We start from the raw sequence: 25380 nt of genomic DNA on the forward strand, positions 1-25380 counted from the left end.
TGGTGGTTTGATACACTTTTGTTGGATTAATGCTTTTTGTTTCATGTATTATTTCACTTTTGTTGAGGTTAGCATCTAACATTGATTGTACAGTATCAAGGGAAAGCTGCAGTGCTCATAGGGACTCTGGTGTGATAATGCCATTGATAATAGAGGGGTCAGAAAAAAATTCTGGAAATGTGCTTAGTTGCCTTAACATGAATAGTACTTGAAATAAAGGGACTCCAGGCCATTTACCCAGAATTTCCAGAGGGAAATCTGTCCGGTCTAAGGCAGCTTTCAACAATTCCTTGAAGCCTTACTTTGCTGGTGTTTGGTGAAGCACCTCATCTCCGTGTTCGTCCTGCTCTGAGATGTGAGGAACTTGTTTCAAGGTCCTCATGGACTCAACTATTTTACTCTGGATTCGTACCTACTATGGTCCGATGAACTGAGGATCTTTGCTTCCTCATTTTAGTTATGTCATCTAATTTATTCAATAGCAACTTTATTAAACAAACAAACAAACAAACAAAAAAACAGTCCTAGATGCATTTTTCCATACCTAGCTTAATCTCTCTATCCATAGCTCAGGCAGGTCCATCTGATTCCCTATCTCTGAGAAACAGCCTGCATGGCTCTTTTCATTGCCACACTGAATAGCATCGCTGTCCACTCACTTAACTCCCTCCTTTTTCTACCGACTAGCCTTTATAAGGTGTGAGAGACTCAGGCCAGCTGGGAACAGCAGAGCAGTAGAAAGGAGATATACGGGCCATGGGATAAGCAGTTTTCTGTTCCCTGAGTGACCAGAGCAGGGGCTGCTCCAGGCTAATGAGAACATCTGACTCCAATTAACCTGCTAAGAGTCAGGTGAGGCTGTTAAGCACCTGACTCTAATTAAAGCCCCTCTAATGCTATAAAAGGGCTCACTCCAGTCAGCCCAAAGGGGAGCCAGGGGAGAGGAAATGCATGTGAGGAACTGGGAGCAAGAGGTGTGCAAGAAGCTGAAAGTGAGTAGGTGTAATGCTAGAGGACTGAGAAGTATAAGCATTATCAGACATTAGGAGGAAGGTCGTGAGGATGAAGAAGGTGTTGGGAGGAGGCCATGGGGAAGTAGCCAGGGAGCTGCAGCTGTTGTGCAACTGTACCAGGATGCACTCTAGACAGCTGCAGTCCACAGGGCCCTGGGCTGGAACCAGGAATAGAGAGTGGGCCTGGGTTCCCCCCAGACCTCCCAACTCCTGATCAAACACAGGAGGAATTGAACTGGACTATGACTTCTACCAGAAGGAAAGGTCTCTGGGCTGTTTCCCGACCCACAGGGTGAATCTGTGAGGTGAGTAAAATCCACCAAGGCAGAGGAGGGACTTTGTCAAAAAGGATTTAGACATTAGGCTGAGCCTTAAAAAGGGTAAAACATCATAGCCTGATTCATGCCAGATAGATCGCTTCTGCCCCCAGTTGATGGCCCAGGCACTGTTGTCTTAATTCCTTTGAAGGTGTGTATCTTGCCTTTCTTGATTTGTTCTTTAACAGTCCCTTTTAATTTACCTATGCATTCCATCTGGAATCAACACAAAACTGAACAGGGAAACCAATTCATGTACACTAGTAATAAAAACTAGATACTTTCCATTTAAAAACCAAGCACACATACCTAGGCTCTACACAACTTAAAAATTACTTACCCATGCAAAACTGTTAATTAATTTAGCCAGCCTTAAATCAAAGCAGCAGCATATGTCCTATCCCACTATTGTTAGCAGACTCAAAAAGGTAACAAAAGGCAATAGGATGACCCAGAAAGTTAGAGACTAAGTTCATTGATCTGAATGACCATCACCAGTCTGTTTGCTGTGTTTTTCAACATTAATACCATATAGAAACATTAATAAATGAATGCAAATTAAGCTGTCCCTTACAGAAACATGATATCAGCCATAATATGAGAAAGAAATCAAAAGTTGTTTTCCTTGTTGATAATATCAATGAGTACATTTTTTTCTGCAAAGCTCTGGAGCCAAGAATTTTAACTTGACTTTAGGACTGGATATAGCGAGAGCATCTAATATCTACTTGGAGACAAATGACTGCATTATGGATGGGTGGCTCATGTCAATGAAACTGCCTCCATATTATTGTATACAGCATAGTTGTAGCTTGTTGGTCCTGGGATATTAGAGAGACAACTTGGCTGCAGTTGGTGCAATAAAAGATATTTTCTCTCTCACTTTGTCTCTCTAATATTCCCACATTAATCAGAAATCTAAAGAAAATTTAATCTTTGCCAATTTAGATAACATTCTATGATGTCTTCCCACTAGAAACGAACTCTGAAGTCCCATTCAAGATCATTTTAACTCTGCCAAAATTGCTTTCTCCTATCTGCAGTCGTTAAAACTGTGTCAGGGAACCCATTGCTAAAAATGGTTGTCAGTAGCAAGTCAGTTTCCTAGGCAATACCAAACACAGCCAAAGGGAAACTGACAAGCAAAAGACAGATACTGCAACCCTTTCTTACTTGTGTAAAAAGTTATTACACAGAGTGAGCGGGTATGGAAGACTCTAGCCCTAAATAAAATGAAAATGACCAGCCTATTTTCATTGTCTAAACTGAGTGAAGCACAAAACAGGAAGAGAGAAAAAAAAAAAAAAAAAAAAAAAGGGAGGGGGGGAAGAAAGAAAAGAAACCTGGTGCTTTGTCAACCAAACTTGTCAAGTCTCATTCATTTGGAGAAAGATTTCCTTGTCTAGGATTCTCTCTAAAATGGATTTTAAACCCTTGTGATGAAGGGTTTTTTCAGTGTTTTAGTTTATTTTCAGTCATTACTGTTATCAAAGTGACAACCAAAAAACAAAGGGAGTTTAAGCATTGGTTGTGTTTGGGATTCCAGCTGAAAATAACCAAGTTCAAATTTAAAATCCTGTTTCTAATTAAATTAAAAATAGAATTCTTCAAAACTATCTTGTTCATATTAAGCTTTACAAACCCCTTCCCACCTTTTAATAAACTGATCTTTTTAATGTCATTTCTCAGCCCTTTCAAGTTCCCTTTATAGGGAGACTTTGTCATGCCATCTCCTCCCTTTCCTTTGCTAGGCTCACCTCCTCCTTTCTAACCATAACTCGACCCCTTCTAGCCTGAGTTTTTTTTCCCCTTTATTTGTATCTCACTTCCTTACTGACCCTGTCTACCAGAAAGAATAATGGGGTGTTCACTTGCTTACCAAAGCAATTTAGACTGACTTAGTTTGTTAGCTGCAGCTTTTAATCTTAACAACGACCGAAGTATTAAGAAGTAGTGCAACAATATGCAATGGAGAGGAAAGTAAGGCATCCCACGATGACTTGCAAACCTTAAGCTGCAAATCTGGGTGCTAACTGGAGAGGCTGTTGTCAAAGGCTGTGACATTCTTGTTTCTTCCCCTGCTGATGTGGGAGAGGGGAAGAAATAACCAGGTTATTAACTATTTTATACTTTACTCTTGGAGTCCTGATAAAATAGATGGCAATTAGCCAATAACCATTTCAATAAATCATCTTTTTTTTCCATAATAGGTTATTTTAGCATATCCAATATAGATTGTTTCTCCTAGTCATAAAATACTCTGTGGTAGGCCAATTTAATCAAAATTTATCTGAGGAGAAGCTCCCAGAAAGGCCCCTTTATATCTAGTAGAGAACTTTCAATAAGAGACAGAGACAGATTACTCTAAACATTGTCTTCAGGGAACTTGTATGTAGTGGGTTTCATATAGTGTACTGTCTATTTAGAACTACCTTTATGTTGCCTGGGATTGCCAGAAGGCCATACTGTAGAAATTAGTCTTGTGAGAGTAGCATTATTTGAATCTAACATACAGTGGTTTGTATTTATCCTGTTTAATTCTGCCTATATCGTCTTAGCTAATGATATAATTTTTTTGCTACTTGTTTTCTAATAATTGGCAAAACTAGGATCTGTTTTCAACTGGCATCTCAACCTTAGAAAAGAGAATGGAATTAGTTATAGAAAACAAATAAAACAAGCAAACAAAAAATCAGACTCAATATATGTGTACTTTGTACCATTACCTACAAATTATGCAACCCTCTTTTTCAAAGCTTGCCAAATATTCAAGGGGTCAGACTAGCACATGTTCTACACCGTAATTATTTTTAGGCCACGCCAGTTCCTCTTTCCATTTGTTTTGTTACTGGTGCAAATTCTCTTCTTTGTCCTCTGGATAGCATTGTTAACAAATTCATGCATGCACCTTATTTTCTATGAGTGCATAAATTTACTCAAGATTATCACAAAGCTTTGCAGTAGTCTGTGATTATTGGATGTAGGATTAGAAAGTCAAAGCAATTCAGTTGAAAAGATGTCTCATGAGAGAAAAGATGGTTTTGTGTTTAAATAACCGTGGGGGATTAAGATCTAGGGATGTATTCCTAGAGCCACCATAGATGTTATGTTTTAATGTGGGTATGATGTTTAAAAACCACAATTTTTAAAAGCAGCAACCTAATGTCATGCTTCTAAATCCACATTTAGGTGTAATGAATTTTCAAAAGTACTGAGCATTCAACAACGCTGTCAATGAGAACAACTGTGGTCAAACTTCTCGAAGTTATGAGTGATTTTTGGATGTTTCGATTTTTAGGTACCCAACCTGAGACACCTTAAAGGGCCTTGTTTTTTAGCAAGTGCTGAGCATCCCACTGCCTGAAAATCAGGACACTTTAAGATGTCTCAAGTTGGGAACCCAAAATCACACATGAGTTTTGATAATCTTGGATGCCCAGCACTTCTGAAAATCATGTCACTGATTTAGTAGCCTATTGATTTAGCAGGTTACTTCGGCTGAAAATCTTGACTTGAGCCTTTGATAAAACAGAGAAAATACTTAGAGATGTCTTGAAGATTAATTCTTTATTGCTTGTAAAGCAACTAGAAGATGCTTGGTTGGAAGGCATTGTAGAAGTACAATACAGTCTATGACTATTGGGTGATAACACAATGTATTTACAATAACTAAAAGGTTCCACTCTGACAATTTTTGACAAGCAGGGCTATAAATCAGCCAGATAATTAAAAAAATGTTAATTTTGGTTTGTGTGGGAGACCTGAGGAAATTGTGTGTGAAATTTACAAAAAGCCAAGCCTCACCAGTGTTCTCCTTGCTCTGCTAGACAGTACGGAGCGACCCCTACAAGAGAAGTCCGCGGAAAGTATCTTTGTCTGTGTCACTGCACACTACTAATGCAGTAGATAGTAATGGGGAAACCTCTAAAGTGTCTGAAGATGGGTGTGGTTCCAGGGCCAGCTCCAGGCACCAGCTAAATAAGCAGGTGCTTGGGGCGGCCAATACCAAGAGACAGCACTCCGGCCACTGTTGGGCGGCACGTCCAGGTCTTCGGCAACAATTCGGCGGCAGGTCCCTCAGTCGCTCTCGGAGCAAAGGACCTGCTGCCGAATTGCCCCCGAAGAGTGGAGTGGTGCAATCGCACTATCACGGTTTTGTTTTGTTTTGTTTTACTGCTTGGGACAGCAGAAAACCTGGAGCTGACCCTGTGTGGTTCAGAGAAGCATACAAATGTTGGGATGCTTATCCAAACAGTCCGCACCTCTTGGGTTTGCAGAGTGGCACTTCTCCCCATGAGCATCATCACATGGGGATGGCATTCTTATACTGGTGTGACACTTTCGATTGTGGCCCTGCCCAGAAATAATAAAGCCCTATGCAAACCTTTCAGAACTTTTTTAAAACTATTTTTTTCCTGTTTGATTCAAGAAATGGCTGAAGGGTCCAGAGAGTTTTTTATGTCTTTTCAACCAACCAACCATCCCCAGAAATAAGTAGGCCATTGCTTCTTGAAAATATGCAGTGGGAAAATGGGTTGCATAGTGTCCATTTGTTTGAGACAAAAATGCATGGTATGAGAAGAGCTCTGATATATACCATTTATTGAAAAGAACGTGATTTGAGCTCAGTATATAGCAGAGATTATTTAGATCCTTTCCTTTCTGTGTACATTTTAGACATTGGCTTACTGCTTGTGATGGGTGTACTCCCTGCATTGACCCTGAGAGGGCTGCATTAGGCCAGATCGGCTCAATCAGACAGTTAAGCAGCCAATGAGGGAGCTAACTAGGAGAAAGCTGACCTGTGAAGGAAGAGGAGGGGCCTTTATATAGCCCCGGAACTCAGAGCAAAAAGGGGCTCAGGGAAAGGCCTTGGCTGCTGTGTAGAGGGTTCTTGAGTCAGAACTTGGAGAAGAGGATGGGCCCAGGTTCCCCTGCCAGCCACTGAAGGAGTGGCACCTGGGTCAGTGAATGGGAGGAGTTTCTGAGACTGCTGGTGAGCAGGAATTTTGATGCACATCTCTTCCAGAAGAGGAAACCACAGAATGACCTGGACGGAGGGCCAAGTCATAAAGAGGACGCTGCAGTTCCTGCAGCAAGAGGGGGGCTGCAGAACAGAAAGAGATGGAAGGGGCATTGGCTGCACAGAGCTAAGCCCCAGAACACTCCGGAGGTGGTGCCATCCTGCAGTGAGTAGAGGCCCCCTATCACACTGCTAAATGTAATGAGATCCAAGTTATCCCTCATATGACCCTGATCCACAGCCTGTCAATTTCCTTGGCCTGTTGATCCTACCCAGCATGTGCAGTTTGCACAGGCTTAAATTATGCTGAGCTATAAACTGCACACGCTTTTTCCAAGATGGCCAAATATTCAAGAGGTCAGATTAGTGTGTGGGCTTGGATTTTGTCCTTCAGTCTCTTAGGCCAGATCAATGCCAACTTCCCTTTGTTTTGCATTTGTGGGAAATCTCTTTCTTGTACCTGGCCTTCCCTATTACCAATGTTTCAAGATAAACTAGATTGTTGAAATGTTCTTTAGTAAAACTAAAACTCTGTTTACTGGAATGTGATATGGGTGAGAAACCCTATGTCATGTTACTCATTGCATACCGTATAAGTGGAGAGTTGAACTCTTATTAAAGCATTCCTGTAATGCCTCTGTAGAGCACCAGAAATTAGAGTAATTGACTGGATATCATCAACACTGTTACTTTTAATTCTGTCCTTTAATGATTAAGTTGCATTCAGCATGTAGGAAAATTTATGTTTTGTTTATTTTAAAATATTTATGGAGTATTATGTAACTCTCTGAATACTTCTACCATATATGAGGTTGAAATCTAATATAGAGGGTCACATTGTATTAAATGATTCTGAGTAATGCATCTCTTGCTTATTAAACAGATGGTGTACTTCTAGGTTTGATTTTAACCATTTCAGAGAAACCTGTCAGTGCTTAGCTAACCCTTTTCATGCTTGGGTGAAATGTATGTACAATAGAAGCCAATTCTGGTATGCTTGTTAATTTCTTGGCTGCCAATTACTAAAATACACTGAGTTTATCAGCTGGCTTTTAGTTCAGTGCCTTTCTGAACAAATCGAACCTTTGATCTTTTCTGATATTTTTCTGTAACAGGGTATTTAGCAAAAAGGGAGAAATGTACTATGTTAACCATCAATCCCCGAATGTAAAGGGCCCAATTGTTACTTTATGGCCCAGCCTGTTTAAATTATCCTTGAACATTATAAATTGTCTACCGAATCCATTGTGTGAATAATGAAAACAGCTGTTCAAAATAGTCACAGGAGCCTTTCCATTGTGAATGCTCTTACAAATATATATTCATAGTGGTATTTGGAATGGTTTTGCTCTCCTCTACCATTTTTGTGAATAAAAACACAAGTTTCGTGAATACATAAATAAAAGTGGACATGGATTGGTGAGTGTTATGTGCAAGAATATTAAACCAATACTTCCTAGCTATATTTGCTCAGGCCTAGAGCCATGATTATTTAAACACACAGGAGAATATTCTCTTCTTTGATTCATGTAATATGGATTTCTGTTACGTATCTTGACTCTTGCCCCAGTGTGAGCACCCTATTCAACATGTGTCTTCCATTTGCTACTACAATCATTTTAATCTAAAATAAATCATTAAACCATCTTGACACGTTGGAAGCAGTGGACAGAATTTGGTCCTAATTTAACAAACCTTATTCTATTCACCTGCAAATCTCCTACAGCTCACTCACTTTTTTCTTTTTTAAATCTATTTTTCTTTTGCCCCAACACTAGGATTACAAGAATTAAAGGGGTCACAAGGTCCACCAGGAAAGGTGGGCCCTGTTGGACTAGTAGGAGGGAAGGGCTCACTAGGAGAAAAAGGCACAAAAGGAGATATTAGAGATAGAGGTAAGAGCTATGATTATTTTGATTGGAAGGTTAACTTTGTCACAATTCTCTAATTTCAAACAGAACTCCCTTCCTCTGCAAAAAAAAAAAAAGTGTGTGTCAAGGATTTTGCGCCAAAAAGAGCAATCTAATTTTGATTATTGAATTGACTACTGATTGTATGTTATAACATTCCTGGTTCACAACTCTCAATCTGTTCATCTCAATTTGTTGCCCACAAACAAAGTTGCAACAAGTCAGGCATTATTAAAAAAAGAATGGATCTTTCCCAGCAGGGACAGTAGTTTTAATAGGGTTATGATATAACTGAACATTTCATGTATTTCCCTTTCACCTTGTTTCATCAGGATTACAAGGAGTCCCAGGTTTGAAGGGTAACCCAGGCAATGCGGGCCCTTCTGGACCAAGAGGGGATAACGGTTCACCAGGCGAAAAAGGAGTAAAAGCGGAGAGAGGTAAGTGGTGTCATTAGACTGTACTGTAAACTTCAGTGATTGTTTCCAATCTAATGGTGCTGTACAGTATTCAGAAATAGATCGTTGTGGCTTATTGTGCAGTTGGACATGTGCAATTTTCTTTAACTTTCTCTAATTTCTATACGGTGTGGGAATTATAAAGTCGCAATTGAATCATCTAGCTGTGATGGGATAGTTTGATGACTGTGGGCCAAAAAGCAGTAAGAATTTTCCCTCTGATATTTATAATCTGTCATATGATGGTGCTAGATTTCAAAATCCACACACTCCTCAAGTCTCCCTGTGCATTCACTATCATCAAGTAACCGGCAAAGCCCAGTATTATTCCCATTAGGAGACTCACTGTAATAAAAAGCACCTGATAATAAAATTGCTGGATTTGTACATCTCGTTTCTTTCGTCACCCCCTAGGTTTTCCAGGAACTACAGGTTCGCAGGGCAAGCCAGGAATCGCAGGCTCCCCTGGGCCAAAAGGGGACAAGGGTTCAGTAGGTGAAAAGAGAGCAGAAGGAGACAGAGGTAAGTGATGTAGACAGGCTTTAATTCTGCACTGCAAAGATTGCTTCCAATTTAACAATTTCTCTGCTGCTGCAAATTGCCACTGCTCTGTTGCCTCCATTTATATCGGCCAAGAACTTGTCCCATAGACTTAGGATATAGTGACGGACACAAGTTGAAAGGGTTCAAGATTCCATTTGGTTAAATACAAAGCCAAAAGCTGTACACTTATCTGAAGCATAACCAAATCCCCTTTGCCCTAGAAATCAGGACTCAGCTCTTGGAAATACAGCCTCTCTAATGAAATTTATGGGAATTCTTAGTTCTAACCGATAGAAAACTACTGAGTGAATAGCTTGCTTTTTTTCCAGAATTCAGTATTTCAATGTTTCCATGTTTAACCATTGCCAGTTAGGGCTTAACTACACAGGGAAATTGGCCGGCATAATAATAGTGGAATAGATATGTAGCAGTCATAAGCATGTGCAGCACATTTCATTAGGATGTGCACCCAGAGAATTTTTTTTAAAGGCGAACATTTATTGAATACTCAATCATAAAGGACATTTTTATTCATCAAACAAAGAAAAAACTTAAAACTTAACTTAATTTAAAAAAAATTAACAACAAAATTTTACTTAAAAAATGACACAAAATACCAAATTTTTGTGGTAGGGATATCCAGGCATATACAAAGATACAGTCAATTTTCATGATCTTTATCTTTAACCAGATAATGAGCTAACCCAAACTGATGAAAACAGATTAAGGATTCTTCATCTTCCTGTCCTAGAGAATGAGACATCGCTCACCAGGTGTTATGGACTTAAATTCCTCAATCACATCATTGTAATTAATTGACGAAGCCAATTCTTGTTCAATGTACAAAATCATGAGTGAGCTTAGGAACTGTTGGGACATTGTACTTCTTAGTTTGTTTTTTACATGTGCTAGTTCCGAAGATGCTCTTTCACCTGAACAGCTTTTAACAGGTAAGACTGCAAAGCATTGAATAGATTTGTAAAAAATGTGGAACGTGGAAGACCGATATGATTCCTTTACCCAATCAAGCCACCCTCTGGTGGTGTTCGTAGTGCTACCTTTGGGAACAGATCTGTTATAACCCCAAAGCAATCTGACTTCAGCTTCCAACTCATCCAAGGACAATTTAAATTTGTTGGCAATAATTCTCATATTGTCCCTGCCAATGTCTAAGTTCAGCAGTTTTCCCATTGCAGTCACAATTTTACAAGTCTCCTGTTCAAACTGCTGGTCAGTGCCAGTAATCATAGAATATCAGGATTGGAAGGGACCTCAGGAGGTCATCCAACCCCCTGCTCAAAGCAGGACCAATCCCCAGCCAAATTTTTGCCCCAGATCCCTAAATGGTCCCCTCAAGGATTGAATTCATAACCCTGGGTTTAGCAGGCCAATGCTCAAACCACTAAACTATCCAGTCTAGGAGTGGGTAAAATGAAGTTATTCTCTCCTGCTCCTCTTTTGTATTAAAGAGGTGATGCTGGGACTCAAACGCGTCATCAAAAGGAGTGGACATTTTTTCTCTTCTTAACTGGAGGAATCGATATATCATTCTCTGCACACATTTTCACACCGTCATTGAAAATAGATTGAAAATAATCTGGGCCATTTCTCATCACAGCCAAAGACTTACACAAGCTTTTCGCTCCTGTCATTGCAGTAAGTAAGTTGAGATCTGGAGCTTGAAGAGCCTTCCTCACTTTTGCCACCATCTGGAGAATAGGGTGCATCATGTGAAGGAAGAAGATGAATTTGAATGAATTTAGTTCATGGATAAGGCCCCTGGCTTTTATTTTAGTGTCAGCAAGGCGAGTTGCTTTGGTAATCTCTTGTAAAGCTTGTAAAATGATAGAGTAGTTTTGTTTTACAGCAGCCACTCCTTTTGTTCTGCATGCGCCTCTTGTGTTTGACAGTGACTTCCAAGTCTTCAACTGGAATCCTACTTCTTGTGAAATCTTCTCCATTACTGCATGTCGCACAGGACTCCCTCCATGAAGGCATAAAGAGTCTGAATAACACCAAAAAAATCAAAGACAGTTCTGTTTTGTTTACTTGAAGTGCATGAATCTACTAGGACGAGGTTCAAACAATGTGCATAGCAGTGTACATAGAGTATTTCACTTTCTTTCTTTACATTTCATTTGAAATCCTGCAGTACATCCAGACATAGTAGATGCATCATCAAAACAGACAGACATCACTAATGACCAGTCAGTTTTAAGAATGCCAAAGACATCATTTAACTGGTCAAAAATAGACTGAGCAGCAACTGTTAATAGTCTCTGAACAGACACAAAATGTTCAACTGGACTGTTTTTCATTGTCAAAATACTGCACCACAATGGACATCTGTTCATGGTGTCCAAAGTCAGTAGCGCCGTCGGCAATTATTGAGACCATTTTTCCATTTAGTGAAGACACAATCTTTTGTTGCATAACGTTGTGAAAGGCCACAATTAAATCATTTTGGATGCGATTACTCAGGTAGGTAGTATTTCAAGGAGATTGTTGCACATGCTTTTCCATTACGAGATCATATTTTTGGAGCATGTTGGCAAGATTTAGAAATAAATCTCTCTCAAAACTGTCAGCTTTTTCATTGTGACCCCTGAATGGTCTCCCACCTTCCGCCAAACACAGAACAATGTCAGTTGCTCCATTCGACTTCAGTTATGGAACCGTTCTTCTTGTTTAGACAGATAAGCCTGCTTGCCCTCATCCAAAAATACATCAATAGGTTTCCCTTCATTAAAACTTGACCATGAAGAACAGCTCAACACATGAGATTTTGACAGTTGGTGGTTTTTAAAACATTCATTAGACCTATGCCAGTTTCCGAATCCCTTATCAATAAATACTGGATCAGTGTGACTTTTGTTTGCTGCATCATTAGGGGAGAAGAAATGGCAGTAAACACAAAATGTTGCATCCTTTGATGGGCTATATTCTACCCACATATACTTTTCATAACAATCGAACTGAAAACTTTTTTGTTTATTCCCTATTTTACTTATAGGAAACATGCTCAATCTAGGCTGATAAGGACCTCTAGATAATCGAGACTTGCATTCTAATCTATTTTTTGGAATATCACAGACCGGGTCATCAGATGGAATGTTTGATAGCTTTGAATAGGAACTACACTGACCTGAACAGAGACAAAGTCTGTTTCTGTTGGTCATAACTCAGTTTACTGCATGCACTGGAACTGATGGTGGCATTATCTTCATGTAAGTTCTTAACTGAGGAGTCCGAAGTATTTGCACTACTATCACCACATTCATTATAATTCAGTTTGTCTGCTCTCTTTCTTATCTTAACAACAAACCAATCCATATTTTAAAATTAAAAGGGGGTATCATACAATTGAATTAAAACGTAAAGCCACGGGCTTGTTATGCTATTTCAGTAGAGTACACGCGACAAAGATGACAAACACTGTAGACACTGCACTGGACACACCTGACATGGACGCTTATATAGGTCAAAGAATTTTCTAGAATAGTAGTTGGAGGGGGAGAGGAGGACCAATGGTAATGTGGCGCTGCAGTAGTGGGGACGCATGCTACGAGTGAACGCAGGCTTTCTATACATTTCCAAAGCCCTGAGGGGCCGGATCTGGGCCATAGTTCACCCACCCCGCATTAGGGTGTGCCTGGGCACACCTCATGCCGTATGCATGCCTATGACAGCACTGTAGCTAAATTGGTCAATTTCCATGTGTAGACAAGCCCTTAGTGTAGTTAAGAGTACAAAAATAAGCATTCGCAGAAAGTTAAACTAACTTTCCTGATAGTAAACAAATCCTTAATTTGAGTTCAAATAAGGACATATCTTATTGAAATTAGTTTAATCACCCAACAGTACATGGATTGCTAAATCTTAACAAGCAACAGAGAGTCCTGTGGCACCTTATAGACTAACAAATGTACTGGAACATAAGCTTTCATGGGTGAATACCCACTTTGTCAGACACTATGCTCCAATACATTTGTTAGTCTTTAAGGTGCCACGGGACTCTTAGTCTGGATCTGTAAAAAGCAACAAACACAGCTACCCCTGATACATAAATCTTAACGGAACCTCTATTTGTATTTACCTGCAATTTCTACATAATGTCAGAATTATTTAAGTCTAAATAGAATTGCTTTATCTTTGAAAAGAGAATCTAGTATTCCTAAGTAATCTGATATTCATCATTTAGACTTTATGGGTATTAAATGGTGGAGTTACAGCTACCATTATTAGATGAACTCTTCACGTTTCTCTATTTAATTGTTGCTCAGGCAGAGTATCATCAAGCAAATGGCAAAGAGCATATATGTCACTACTATAATTATCTTTAATAGTGATATAGTGCTTTGCATTTTCAAAGCGCTTTACAAATATGACTCACTTCTGAAGGTTTGTGATTATCCATATTTTACAAATGAAGAAATTGGGGCAAAACCTGTGGAAGTTGCAATTTGTCCAAGATTAGCAGCAAGTTTCCATTAGAGCTTTTATTAGAAATCTGGGAGCCCTGGATCTCAGCCCCGTGTTCAAATAAATAAAAATATGCAAGAGCATATTAGCCATTTATTAGAGGGATGTTCTGTGTGTCAGGACACCTGGATTCTATACCTAGCCCTACTACTGTTTCACTAAGTGACCTTGTCCAATATGGTTGACTTCTCTGGGTCTCAGTTACTTCATTTGCAAACTGGGCACACTACTACTTCATTCAAAGGCGGCATCAAGGCTAAATTGATCAATTGTTGGTAAAATATGAGATTTCTAGAGGAAAGACCGCAGGTTAATGCCCATTATTTTATATATGTGTAGAGGAGCAGACTCAACCCTGCGGCACCTCCTGCTGGTGACTTCTGGGAATTAGCTCGTTCCAGCTCCCAGAGCACACTCTGCAGGCCGGTGATCTGCCTGTCCTCTGGCTTCTGTGTCCCTCTCTGGACCCAGTGCCTCCTCGGGAAACCCCCACCCACTATCCCCATCTCGCCTCAGCATACGGCTACTGCCAATCATTGTCTAGCGCCTTTACCCTGGGGCAGACTGCAGTATCAGCCTACTCATCACTGGCAAGGTTGGGTTTGGACCTGCTGCCTTGTCCTACCCCTGGGCTGCCCTCTGCAACCCTCAGTACCTGTTGGCCTTGTGCTAGGCTGCAGCCTCGGGTTTTCCAGGCTGGAGCTCCCCAGCTCCTCTGCCTTTCCCCAGCCCTGCTCCACTCAGATACCCTGTCTCTAGCTCCCTGCAGCCAAGCCCTTTTCCCTCTACAGGAAGAGGGAGACTGTTTGGGCTTCTGGCTCACAGCCTTTTTATACAGGCCAGCTGTGGCCTGATTAGGGTGTGTCACAGCTGCAGCCACTTCCCAATCAGCCCAGCTTAGTGGCTCCCCACCACAACCTTCTCCCAGGGCTGGTTTAAGCCCTTCAGGGCAGGAGCAGGGTAACCACCTTGCTACAATATGAAATTAAAAAACTACCTGCAGATTAACTTGTTGGTTTTGTATCTGTTTCACTTGCTCTAACAACAGGGTTACAAGGAAGCTCAGGTTTACAGGGCCCCAAAGGGCAAATTGGCTCTCCTGGACTAAAAGGTGATAAAGGTTCAGTAGGTGAAAAAGGAACAAACGGAGACAGTGGACTGTCAGGTAAGTAAAGCAATGGGGTTTGTTTGTTTGCTGGGGAAGGGATTTAAGGGTTTTCTCTGTTGGTGTGTGCTAATGAATTTTGGACCACTTTCTGCCCCACATCGACAAGTGGGCTCAAGTAAGTTCCACCTGGGGAAAAAAATGTGTGAAGAGACAGTCTGTCTCTCCCAATGTATATTCAATTTACATGTGCATAATTTATATTATGTAAAACTGGTTCACCTGCAAAATGCAAGATATTATCTAAACATAAAGATCAAAATATCACTATGAAATATAAGATTAATCAGTAGTATTTTATAAATTATATAGCAGCCATCTGTTTCATGGATAGAATCCTGGTCCCACTGAATCCGATGACAAAACTCCTATTTACATAATGGAACCAAGATTTCAAATCATAAAAATATCTCTTTCCACATCACAGAATAGTAAACCCATTCTAGTAATTAGAAAATTTTCAAAATCGATGATGAATTCATATTTTCAAAAATCATTTTAAAAAATTACTGCTTCCTTTCTCGCTCTTTTCTACCTGAGAAAAAATATCTTGAAGTATTCATGAGGACTCCAGTATATTTGTGGATATAGCTCGCTGTAGAATATTTTAATCCCTATATTGAAGGGGGAGGAGCAAGGAACTTCTTACTTTAGAACAAATGATAAAACACTTCCCTAGAGCTTAACTATCCATTATTTTCTACTCCTCTAACACAGACATTAACCCAAGGGTGGATGTTGGATATCACTTTTGGTAGCTTGCTAAAATGAGATCATGCTGAGAATAATGAAAGAATCGAAATATTGCACTATCCGAGGGTGCAGACTGTCTGTTACAGAGTGTTTGCATGTGTGTATGTATATTATCTAGATAAATAGACTGAGATCTAGATAATACCTCATATGTAGATGAAGTAAAACCAGCATGTCCAAGCTCGTAACAATTTGTGAACCAGTCCCTAGGGTGCCATTTAGAAGTGCCTCCCACCGTAGCCATCTACAACTTCAAAACACCCTCCTCCAACTCCACCTAGTTGTTTACAGAATGTAAAATGACACATCTCAGTGATATAATAGCAATAGGAAAAGCATTTTTGGCATTATGTAGCCCAGGAAGACCAGTCTGGGCACTCAGGGCATGTCTACACTTACCAGCAGATCGGTACTGTTGCAAGAATCGATGCACTGAGTGTCAATGTAGCGGATCTGGTGAAGACATGCTAAATCGATAGGAGAGCACTCTCCCATCAAGCTGTGTACTCCACCTCTCAGAGAAGCATAAGGGAAGTAGATGGGAGATGCTCTCCTGTCAACACAACACCGTGTAGCCACTGTGGTAAGTGGATCTAACTACATTGACTTCAGTTACGTTATTCACATAACTGAAGTTGTATGAGTTACATCGATTTACTGCAGTAGTGTAGACAGCCCTCAGAAAGTGATATATCTACAGACTTAGCTCATCAAGCACTATCTGTGTGGATAGTGTAATGATGTTTAGTCCAGGCTTCTTCTTAAAGAGAAGGAGTAAGCAGAACTGATGCAATCTTTCCTTCAGGTTATGGATAGAAACATCCACACATCCTTTGTAATTCTTATCATATAAAAAAACTAGGCAATCCAGGTTTAAATCTATGACCTGGACATATAGAGGTTTAGATCGTGACCAAGACATCTAGAGTAGAAACTACAGGCTGCTGTTATTTGTCCGTATTGCTTATTTGTTTTAACATTAAGATTAATGGAACTTTCTTGATTCAGAGATCAATCTCCTTAAAAGACAAGTAAGTACTTTGGAAGGGCAGCTGAGAGCTCTGCAAAGCAGCTTCTCCAAGTACAAACAAGGTAAGATGATGCTGTAGTAGGATGGTGCCTTTCAACACAATTTTAGCTCTGATCTCTTTTAAGCCTTCTGGTTTATAGTCTGATGCATTAAACAGTGGTTTTGTTCATTTTCATTATTAATAAATTATACAATGCCTCAGACTTATGTGATGCTTTATAAAATATAGAGCAGAGTACATTCTCTGCCCCAAAGACAATACAAAGGCCCAATCCAATGAGAGATGAATTCTCTGGAGTGATCCCAAGTACCGTCAGATCTCACTGAATCCAGTTACAGACACAGAGCATATCTCAGTAAGCACTGGTCTCTTCACAAGATCAGGCCCTGCGTGGAAAAGGGCTTTTCTTTGCATAAATGTTGTGCCACTTTAATTAAACTGGATTTGACTTAGTTAAACTGGTGAAAACTCCTGTGTGAACACTCTCAAATTGATTATATACTGGATTATATCAATTTAAGCTTAAATCCTCAAGGAATCAAATAGAGCTGACTAAGCCAGCTTTAAATCAAATGAAGAGTGTCTACACAGGGCTTTGTGCTAATTTAACTAAACTGGTTTAAAAGTACACCTTTAGTTAAACTGGCGCATCTTTGTATATAGGCCAGGCCTACTGCCAAGGTCATTAATAGAGTTGGTCAGAAATATTCCAGTGAAACCTTCTTTTATTGTACTTTGCTCATTCATTGAAACCAAAAACTTTTTACTTTTCAGTGAAGTTCTGATAGAACCAAACCTGCCCAGTTTCCTGCCAGCTGACCCACCTGGCTCCTCAGCAACCCCCGTGGTGGAGTCACAGGGAGTCGGGAGCTTGGAAGCCCTTGGAGTCCTGACTGCCAAGCTCATGGCTCCTCGGCAGCCTGGATTCCCATGGTGGGCTGCCCTGGAGCTGTGGAGTGTAGGGCTTCCAGCCTCCACAGCTCAGGGGCAGCCTGCCAGGATGACTACCTCCTGAGCCTGGACTCCATTCCCTTTTGGGGAGAATTTGGAAATGTTGAGGTTTTGTTCTGAATCAGAGTGACGCCAACATTTCCTCTGGGAAACCTTTCTCTGTCCAGCTCTAGTAATTAACTCCAAAAACTAGAATTGTATGCAAATTATGTATTTGCTAATTGTATCCACCAGTGTGTGTTTGGCTAGCCTGAGACCATTTAAACCAGGAGTTTTTCTTTGAGTGCTGAGCCCTATGTGTAGTCCACTTCAGATGTGCATCATGCTCCTGACACCTGAAAATCTTGTCAGTAATGCCTGTAGAACTGTGTCTGTGCCCTGGAGCTCCTTGTGCTACATACCAATCTATAAGGGGTAATTCAGACTGACCTGCCTCTCCAGTTCCTTCCTACCATTGCATGGCCAGAGTTGAAGTCTTGTATCAGATACCTTTGCACAGTCTGTTTCTACTCACTCAATAACAACCAGATTTCTGAAGAGTCTCACTAGGACCCTCCAAGGTAGTAAAGCTGACACCACTATGGGACCTCAATCTTGTACTCTCATACTTATCAGGCCACCCTTTGAATAACAGACCAAATTATCAGTGTGTTCCATTTCCTGCCCTCTTTCATCTCTCTTTTGGATCATGACTGGATTCTCAGTAGATGAGAAAACAGAGAAGCAATCAGTCCACACCTCCCCTCAAACCGTTGCTACTGAATACAAGGAACTCCAAGGCACAACGGTACCAACAGACACTTCTTGAAAGATTTTTCCAGTCTCAGATTCAAGGTGCACATGCGTACCCATATGTGGAATACAGATAGGGACCACACACCTTGAAGAACCTCCAGCTACAGGTAGGTAATCTCCATTTCTGAAACAGAAGTCCATGCAGCAGCAGCTGCTGGTTTGTAGAGAATTGACTCGTCACATGGTGCTGGCTCCTCCCTTTTATTTCCAGCTGCTAAATCACATCCAGAACAGCCAAATAGGCATAAAACACTTGCCTAATGTTAACAATCGCTGTAGCTGGTGCAGAGATTTTATGCTGTCACATAGGAGTGGAGGAGGCCCATGTAACTGATAATGGCGGGGAGGAGCTGTGAGCCATTACAAATGGGAGAATCGGTGTCCACAAGATAATGTCTGTACTAACATCTGGCCCACCCAGCAAAAACTATTTGAGAAATAAACAAAAAAGCTGTCCTCTGGGATTCACAGGGGTGTGGGGAGATTATTAAAAGAGCTGTGAGATAACATTTGTCTGGAAAATTAAATCAATGCATTGTGGCATTAGGACTTCTTTGTTACTTGTGCATTTTCAGGCCTTTCTCCAATGAATGCAAAGCTTGTGGGTTGTCATGGTGGAAACGGGAGTTTGGCATCATGTAGTACTGTCCTAAAGTGATATTTATTTGTGATAATGCCATTCTAGCAGCAAGAGCAATCAAGATGCTACATTTAATAAATGAAAGCTGAATGTCAGAACACTTTCCAAGGCAAATTATAGCAGTCTGATGTTCTAATATGTGCCTTAGGCTTGATTTAGACTGATGCCTAAGATTATGCATCTTCAAGTGCATACAAACCCTCACAAAACACCGCTAGCCCAGATGTCTATGTACTTTCAGCTCTGCAAGAAGATGCTAAATTATAGGCTTTAAAAGTTTTCAATGCTTTCTTCCTGTCTTCTGAAGAGCTACTGAGACAGCAATATGCTCCACAATTTGTATGCATTGACTCTAAGTACTGCACTTATCATGCTGACTTACTTTTTTGTATGGTCTTTTAATGTAGGATGAGCTCCTAGCTAGATGTGACTAGTTAACAATATAGCCAACATATTTAACAGATGCTTTTAATATATCTTGTAATAAACACATCCTAGGATAGTGATGGGGAAACCTCCAAAGGTTCAGAGTTCAATTTGGATAAATACTTAAAACCTGAATGTGTAGCCAAACATCTCAAGTCTGCAAAAGCTGGATTGGAAATCTCACCAGAGCAGGCTTTGAGCCATTCTAGTGCTGGTAAACCAGATAAAATTTTGGTCCTGTCTGGAAATACTGTGAGAATAATTTTTCATTGTCACATTTTAGTATTTCCAATGTTGGTTCTGCCAGAAATCCTGAAGGAATAGCCTTTATCACCATATTGTGGCAAAGTTCCAGTTCTGATAGAAATTTGAAGATATAAAAGGAAACATTAGGACATCAGGGTGAGATGCTGAAATATCCAGATGTTAATGGGATACTCAGGGGGAGAATGTCAGGGAGAGATGGGTGGGTGGAGGTGTTCTGGTTATAATACTCAGTGAGCTGTGCTGGAAAAAGAGATTAGAATTTGCAGCAATCCCTAAAGATCAGAACAGACAGAAGCTAATTCAGGCCAAGAAGTGAGGAGTGAATTCCGAAATCTTCAGCTTCTCACAGAAAATGCCTCTCTTTGAATATTTCAGTGGCTCTAAGATCAGGCTGTTAGGCATAGAATCTGTGAGCTTGGGGTTGGGATGAAAGGGGGTTTATTCTGTAATTTAGCATGTAGCAATAAGGATCACCATACTTTAGTGATAGATTCCATGGTTCAGACCATCAGCTGGTGTAAAGTGATATAACTCCATTGAAATCAATGGACTTTAACTGATTTCCACCACCTGGCTCCATAAATCTGTTGACTTCACAAAATCATATTTAGCTAGAGGTCTAATGTGGAGATATCTCTTTGTTTTCTAGTTATAATGTTCCTGAATGGCAGAATTGTTGGTGAAAAGATATTCATGACCAGTAGCTATGAAGGCAACTTTGACAGTCTGAAACAAAGGTGTTCCCAAGCTGGAGGCCAGCTTGCTTCTCCTCGGAATGCCGCCGAGAATGCTGCCATCCAGCAGATAGTTGTTTTGTACAACAAATCAGTGTTTCTTGGGATAAATGATATTCAGACAGAGGGTCACTTCAAGTATCTAAATGGAGAAAACATTGTGTATTCCAACTGGCAAACAGGGAAACCAAATAATGAGAGTGATGTTGAGGACTGTGTAGAAGTCTATTCAAGCGGAAAGTGGAATGACAAATCCTGTGGAGACAAACGGCTAATTGTGTGTGAATTTTAAACCATCTGTCATATTGCCTTTGCTTCACTCGGTGGCAATGACACATGCTCTAGTGTGTTAGAGTCAAATAACTATAATTTTTAAAGGGGCTTTGCAGGTACACCTATACCCCAATATAACGCTGTCCTCAGGAGCCAAAATATCTTACTGCGCTATAGGTGAAACCGCATTATATCGAACTTGCTTTGATCCCCTGGAGCGTGCATCCCTATCCCCCGGAGCACTGCTTTACCGTGTTATATCTGAATTTGTGTTATATCGGGTCATGTTATATCATGGTAGAGGTGTATATAGGATGTTAAAATCAAATATCTATCATTTTTAAAGGGGCTGCTTGTTGTGCTAAACAAGGTTAGTTCAAGTAGAAAGTAGTTTTCCTTCATGTACTGAATCTGATAAAATCCAAATAAGTAGATGCAACCCCATGCAGAAAGATACATTGATGGATTAGTCTCCTAGGAAATACAAGACAGACTTGACATTTTTCTGATTGGCCACAAGAAGTCACCTGTATGGCTAACGAACATGCTTGGCAGTGCATTGTCTTGCTTGGTTAACATTTGTTGTTTGTTTTTCTATTGCTGTACTCCAGAGACACTCCATTCTAGGTTAGAGTTCAGTTATGCAAGGAGCTGTACAAACACGAGGAAGACATACCCCCAAAGAGCTCATATTTGACTTTAAGAAGTATTCTGTGCTTCTCTACTTGGAATTATTTCAGGACATATTTGTATTAAAACTCGGATCTATTTGTTGAAATGTGTAGTGACCTGGAGGAATATAAGCCACCGCATTTTGTTACTGTTGTTCATTGCTTGATTTTTTGCCGGTGATCTGTTGTACACACTGTACTTTCAGGTGTCAAAGGTTTACATGGAATTAGATGACAGACTGAATGAATTTCCCGAAACAGTCTCAGATCACAAGGATCATCAAGTAAAAGCAGTTTAATTACAAACAAAGAAAATCTTTTCAAAACAAAATGAATGGCATGAAAGGAGGAAGGTGCATAGATGATCCCATTACAGTAATATTTGAGCTCCAATAACCTCTGTTCTGTCTGGAAGACTCCCTTTGATATCTTCGTAAGACTCTTCCTTTTCCCAGTGCAGACAGACTGGATTGCCTTCTGTTGTCCCAGCACCCAACTGTACATCAAATTCTGCTTTTGCACATTTGAAGAGGACCATACATCTCAAATTTATGTTGCAGTGCAAAAAGATGCACCTAGAATTCAGCTGACTTAATAGGTATAAATAGCTCATGATGTCCCAGGCCAAATTCGAACTCCATTAATGTCTTTTCTGGCTAATGTGGCTAGTCTGAAGTCAAAGTCAGTATCTCACTGAGGGTATGGCTACACTTACAGTTGTACAGCGCTGGGAGTTACAGCTGTCTTCGTATAGCTGTGTACGAAAAGCGCTGCACTGTGGCCACACTGACAGCTACCAGCGCTGCAGTGTGGCCACATTTGCAGCATTTGCAGCGCTGTTGGAAGTGGTGCATTATGGGCAGCTATCCCAGCGTTCAAGTGGCTGCAACATGCTTTTCAAAAGAGGGGGGTGGGGTGGAGTGTGACAGGGAGCGTGGGGGAGACAGAGAGAGTGGATTTTTGGAGGTGACACTGTGTCAGCTCCCTGCTTTGCAAGTTCTAAGGACTGGAAGATACACAGCACCAACCTGCAATCAATTTAAAATTTTGAGCCCTTCCCCCACCCCTCTCTTATTCACTAAATGCAAATTATGCACTCCTAAATGGCCTTCAGATCACATAAGCAGCTGCTCAACACGGACTCCCCCCTCCCCCTCTGCTGTGTGCTGTTCAAGCAAACAGCTGTGAACCTTCCAAACCAATTCCCCTGCCTGCCTCCAATTGCGCAAACAGCAGCTGTGTTTGTTTTTTAGATAAACAGCTCGGAGTGAGCTCAGAGTTCAGCCACTCTTCCGGTTTGTTGTGAGCAGGCATTCTGAGATACCTCCTAATACCCTGGAGGCCAATAACAGTGCTTTTGGTGGCCACACTCGATGAGCAGCGCTGCCTCACCAGCGCTGGAATTGCTACATCCCAAACAGACCAGGTGTACAGCCAGCGCTGCAGCCAGGGAGTTGCAGCGCTAGATGTGCCTTGCAGGTGTGGACGGTTACTAAGTTGCAGCGCCGTAAACCCACCACCAGCGCTGCAACTCTCCAGTGTAGCCAAGCCCTGAGTCCTAGACTTAGAGATAATATCTGTTTCCCAATAGTTCCCTCTATATAAAATAGAAATTCTTGACAGATGAAGTATCAGAGGGGTAGCCTTGTTAGTCTGGATCTGTAAAAGCAACAAAGAGTCCTGTGGCACCTTATAGACTAACAAACGTTTTGGAGCATGAACTTTTGTGGATGAATACATACATGTACATGCATCCGATGAAGTGGGTATTCACTCACGAAAGCTTATGCTCCAAAACGTCTGTTAGTCTATAAGGTGCCACAGGACTCTTTGCTGCTTTGACAGATGAAGCTGCATTTGTCACAATTATACTTAGTAGAATCTTTTTAAAAAATCTAAAAATATCTAAGTAAAAGAAAGAGATGAAAAGTTGTACAGAGCATATCCTTTCTCCTGAGCTTTTAGGCTAAGCATGTACCTGTGTTACATCAGTAACTTGTCGGATAGGGAGCGGAATATGATGATTACTTAGAGTCCACTGTCTGAGATGTATCTTTCCACTTTCACTGTAATTTCTGAGGCAGGTCCTACCAGGTCTTTAGACAGCTGCTTTTGTGGGGTAGGCATTGCCTCAGTTAGATTAACCTTGCAGGAGTAGTTCTTCAGTAGTTCTGAAGTACATTCCTTCATTGATCCCCTCTGATGTTTCCTTGATTCACTCAACCTTGTAGGATCTTTCAAATGAAGTCTCCTGCGTTCCTGAGTTGCCCAATTTCCCCACATTTCAAACAGATCAGAGGATTGTTGCTCCTAGTAGGAAGTGGTCTTCTCTGCCTTTCTGGGGGCATAGCCTACTCCAATACTTGCAAATCATGTGGCTATGTGGGATGGCTACCTCCCTTTTCCCAAGGGCTAACTCCTTCTCCTGGACTTTTGGGAGCTACTGCTTTAGTCTGCAATACAGGGTCCTTCTTCACTGCCTGCCTATTCTCCTCTTCTCTGACTTCCTTAAATAGCGCCAGGAAGGTGGGTGGGTCCTCCACCTCTTTACATATAAGTTGAGGAGTATGATGTCAGCAAAGCGCGTCCCCCTGAACACCTGGGTAATTTGGGCTTGGTTCACCCTCTCCAGCTGGATACCCTTCTTCAGAGTTACTCTCATGAGTAACTGCTGAAATCTCATGAGAAACTCAGGTCTTTTTTCTTCTTGATGTCATTTAAAGACCTCTGAACCAGCAGTACAGGTCCTCACTACTCTGTGGTTCCATATGTTCTCTCCAGGGCAACTAGGTAATGTACTTGGCACCAGAGTTGCTGGTTCTGCAGACCCTAGGGCCTTTTGCTATCCTCTTTCCCCCTCTTTTCTGCATTGCTACTCTGGGACCACCTCAGTGGCCTGGTCAATCCAACTTTCAAAATTCTCATAATCCAAAAGCATGAGCAACTTCTCTGAAAATATCCTCAATCTCTTACAGTGGCTGCCATCCAGGCAGGTGAGCCACGCTTCTCCACAAGTTATCCCACAAGCTGGCCCCAGTTGTCAGTCATGGCTTCAAATCTTTCTGTGCTAGGAAGGACTGTAGCTTTGGCACTAAAATCTGGAGGTGCAGTGCTCACAGGCACAACATTTACTACCTCCTAATTTCCTATTCCCCGGCATGGTGATCCTTCAGGTGCTATCACCTCCCTTGATATTCCGGTGGCATTCAGCACTTCTGAGCGCTGTAACAGGGCACTGCTGCTCCTTGCTTATAGTTCTGGTGGATCATCCGTTCACTACGAGTCTCCCTCAAGCCTTCTCAGCATGACACCACTTTGTCTATTCATAGGGTTACTGAGGATTCTTGCTACCATAAAGAACTGGCTGTAAGCAGCTTCTTTTGCTCCAGTCAGAAAGCCCAGTGCTTCTCATCTTGCATTTTAGCTTGGCCCCTCTAGGTGGCACTAAACTCATTGCTAACAGGCTGAGTAAGACGTGAACTGGCTGTGTTTGACTGCCTCCATCATAACCACTCTTTGAGGTGTGACTTTAACCTCCTCCCTTTCCTTTCTCTGGGGCTTGGTATCTCTAATATTTGTAGCAACTTCTCCCATCTCATCATGCCGGTCGGGTTCTGGATTTTTTTTCTTGGTGCCTTGTGCCTCCACTGTCAGTGACGCTTCACCGTGTCAGACATACAGGGGTGCTGCCCTTGAGAAAGCAGCAATAGTCAGATCCTAGAAAGCCATTTGCTTCAGAAGACCATGGAATTTGTTTTTGCAGAGACTCTTTAGTTTTTACATTTTGTGAAAAAATAAGAACATCTCTTAACTAAACTTTTACTGAAAGTACCCCTGTCACTTATTCAATGTGCACAACCTCCCCCTCTTGTGGTTGTCATGAGTAATTAAAGTTATAAACAAATGCTGAATACTTTAAAAATCACCT

General features: G+C 41.1%; 1 protein-coding gene and 1 long non-coding RNA gene across 4 annotated transcripts in view; one reads left to right on the forward strand and one right to left on the reverse strand.

Moving 5' to 3' along the window:
* Positions 1-18498, reverse strand: part of LOC127054470 (uncharacterized) — an 82588-nt gene extending 64090 nt beyond the window's left edge. The window contains exon 1 of the long non-coding RNA XR_007775257.1: positions 18438-18498. This is a non-coding gene — a long non-coding RNA (uncharacterized LOC127054470). The remainder of the gene's footprint in view (positions 1-18437) is intronic.
* The window catches only part of LOC127054460 (pulmonary surfactant-associated protein D-like), a 66743-nt gene extending 45159 nt beyond the window's left edge, over positions 1-21584 (forward strand). The window contains exons 5-8 of one of the 3 annotated variants that reach the window (XM_050960673.1): positions 9136-9243; positions 14795-14911; positions 16673-16756; positions 20424-21584. In XM_050960673.1, coding sequence (XP_050816630.1) covers positions 9136-9243; positions 14795-14911; positions 16673-16756; positions 20424-20800 — 686 coding nt within the window. In that variant the 3' untranslated portion in view covers positions 20801-21584. The remainder of the gene's footprint in view (positions 1-9135; positions 9244-14794; positions 14912-16672; positions 16757-20423) is intronic. The other 2 variants (XM_050960669.1, XM_050960672.1) reach the window with 2 other exon arrangements.
* The last annotated feature ends 3796 nt before the right edge of the window (positions 21585-25380 follow it).

This window comes from Gopherus flavomarginatus, chromosome 6, assembly GCF_025201925.1.
Source record: "Gopherus flavomarginatus isolate rGopFla2 chromosome 6, rGopFla2.mat.asm, whole genome shotgun sequence".
Lineage (NCBI taxonomy): Eukaryota > Metazoa > Chordata > Testudines > Testudinidae > Gopherus > Gopherus flavomarginatus.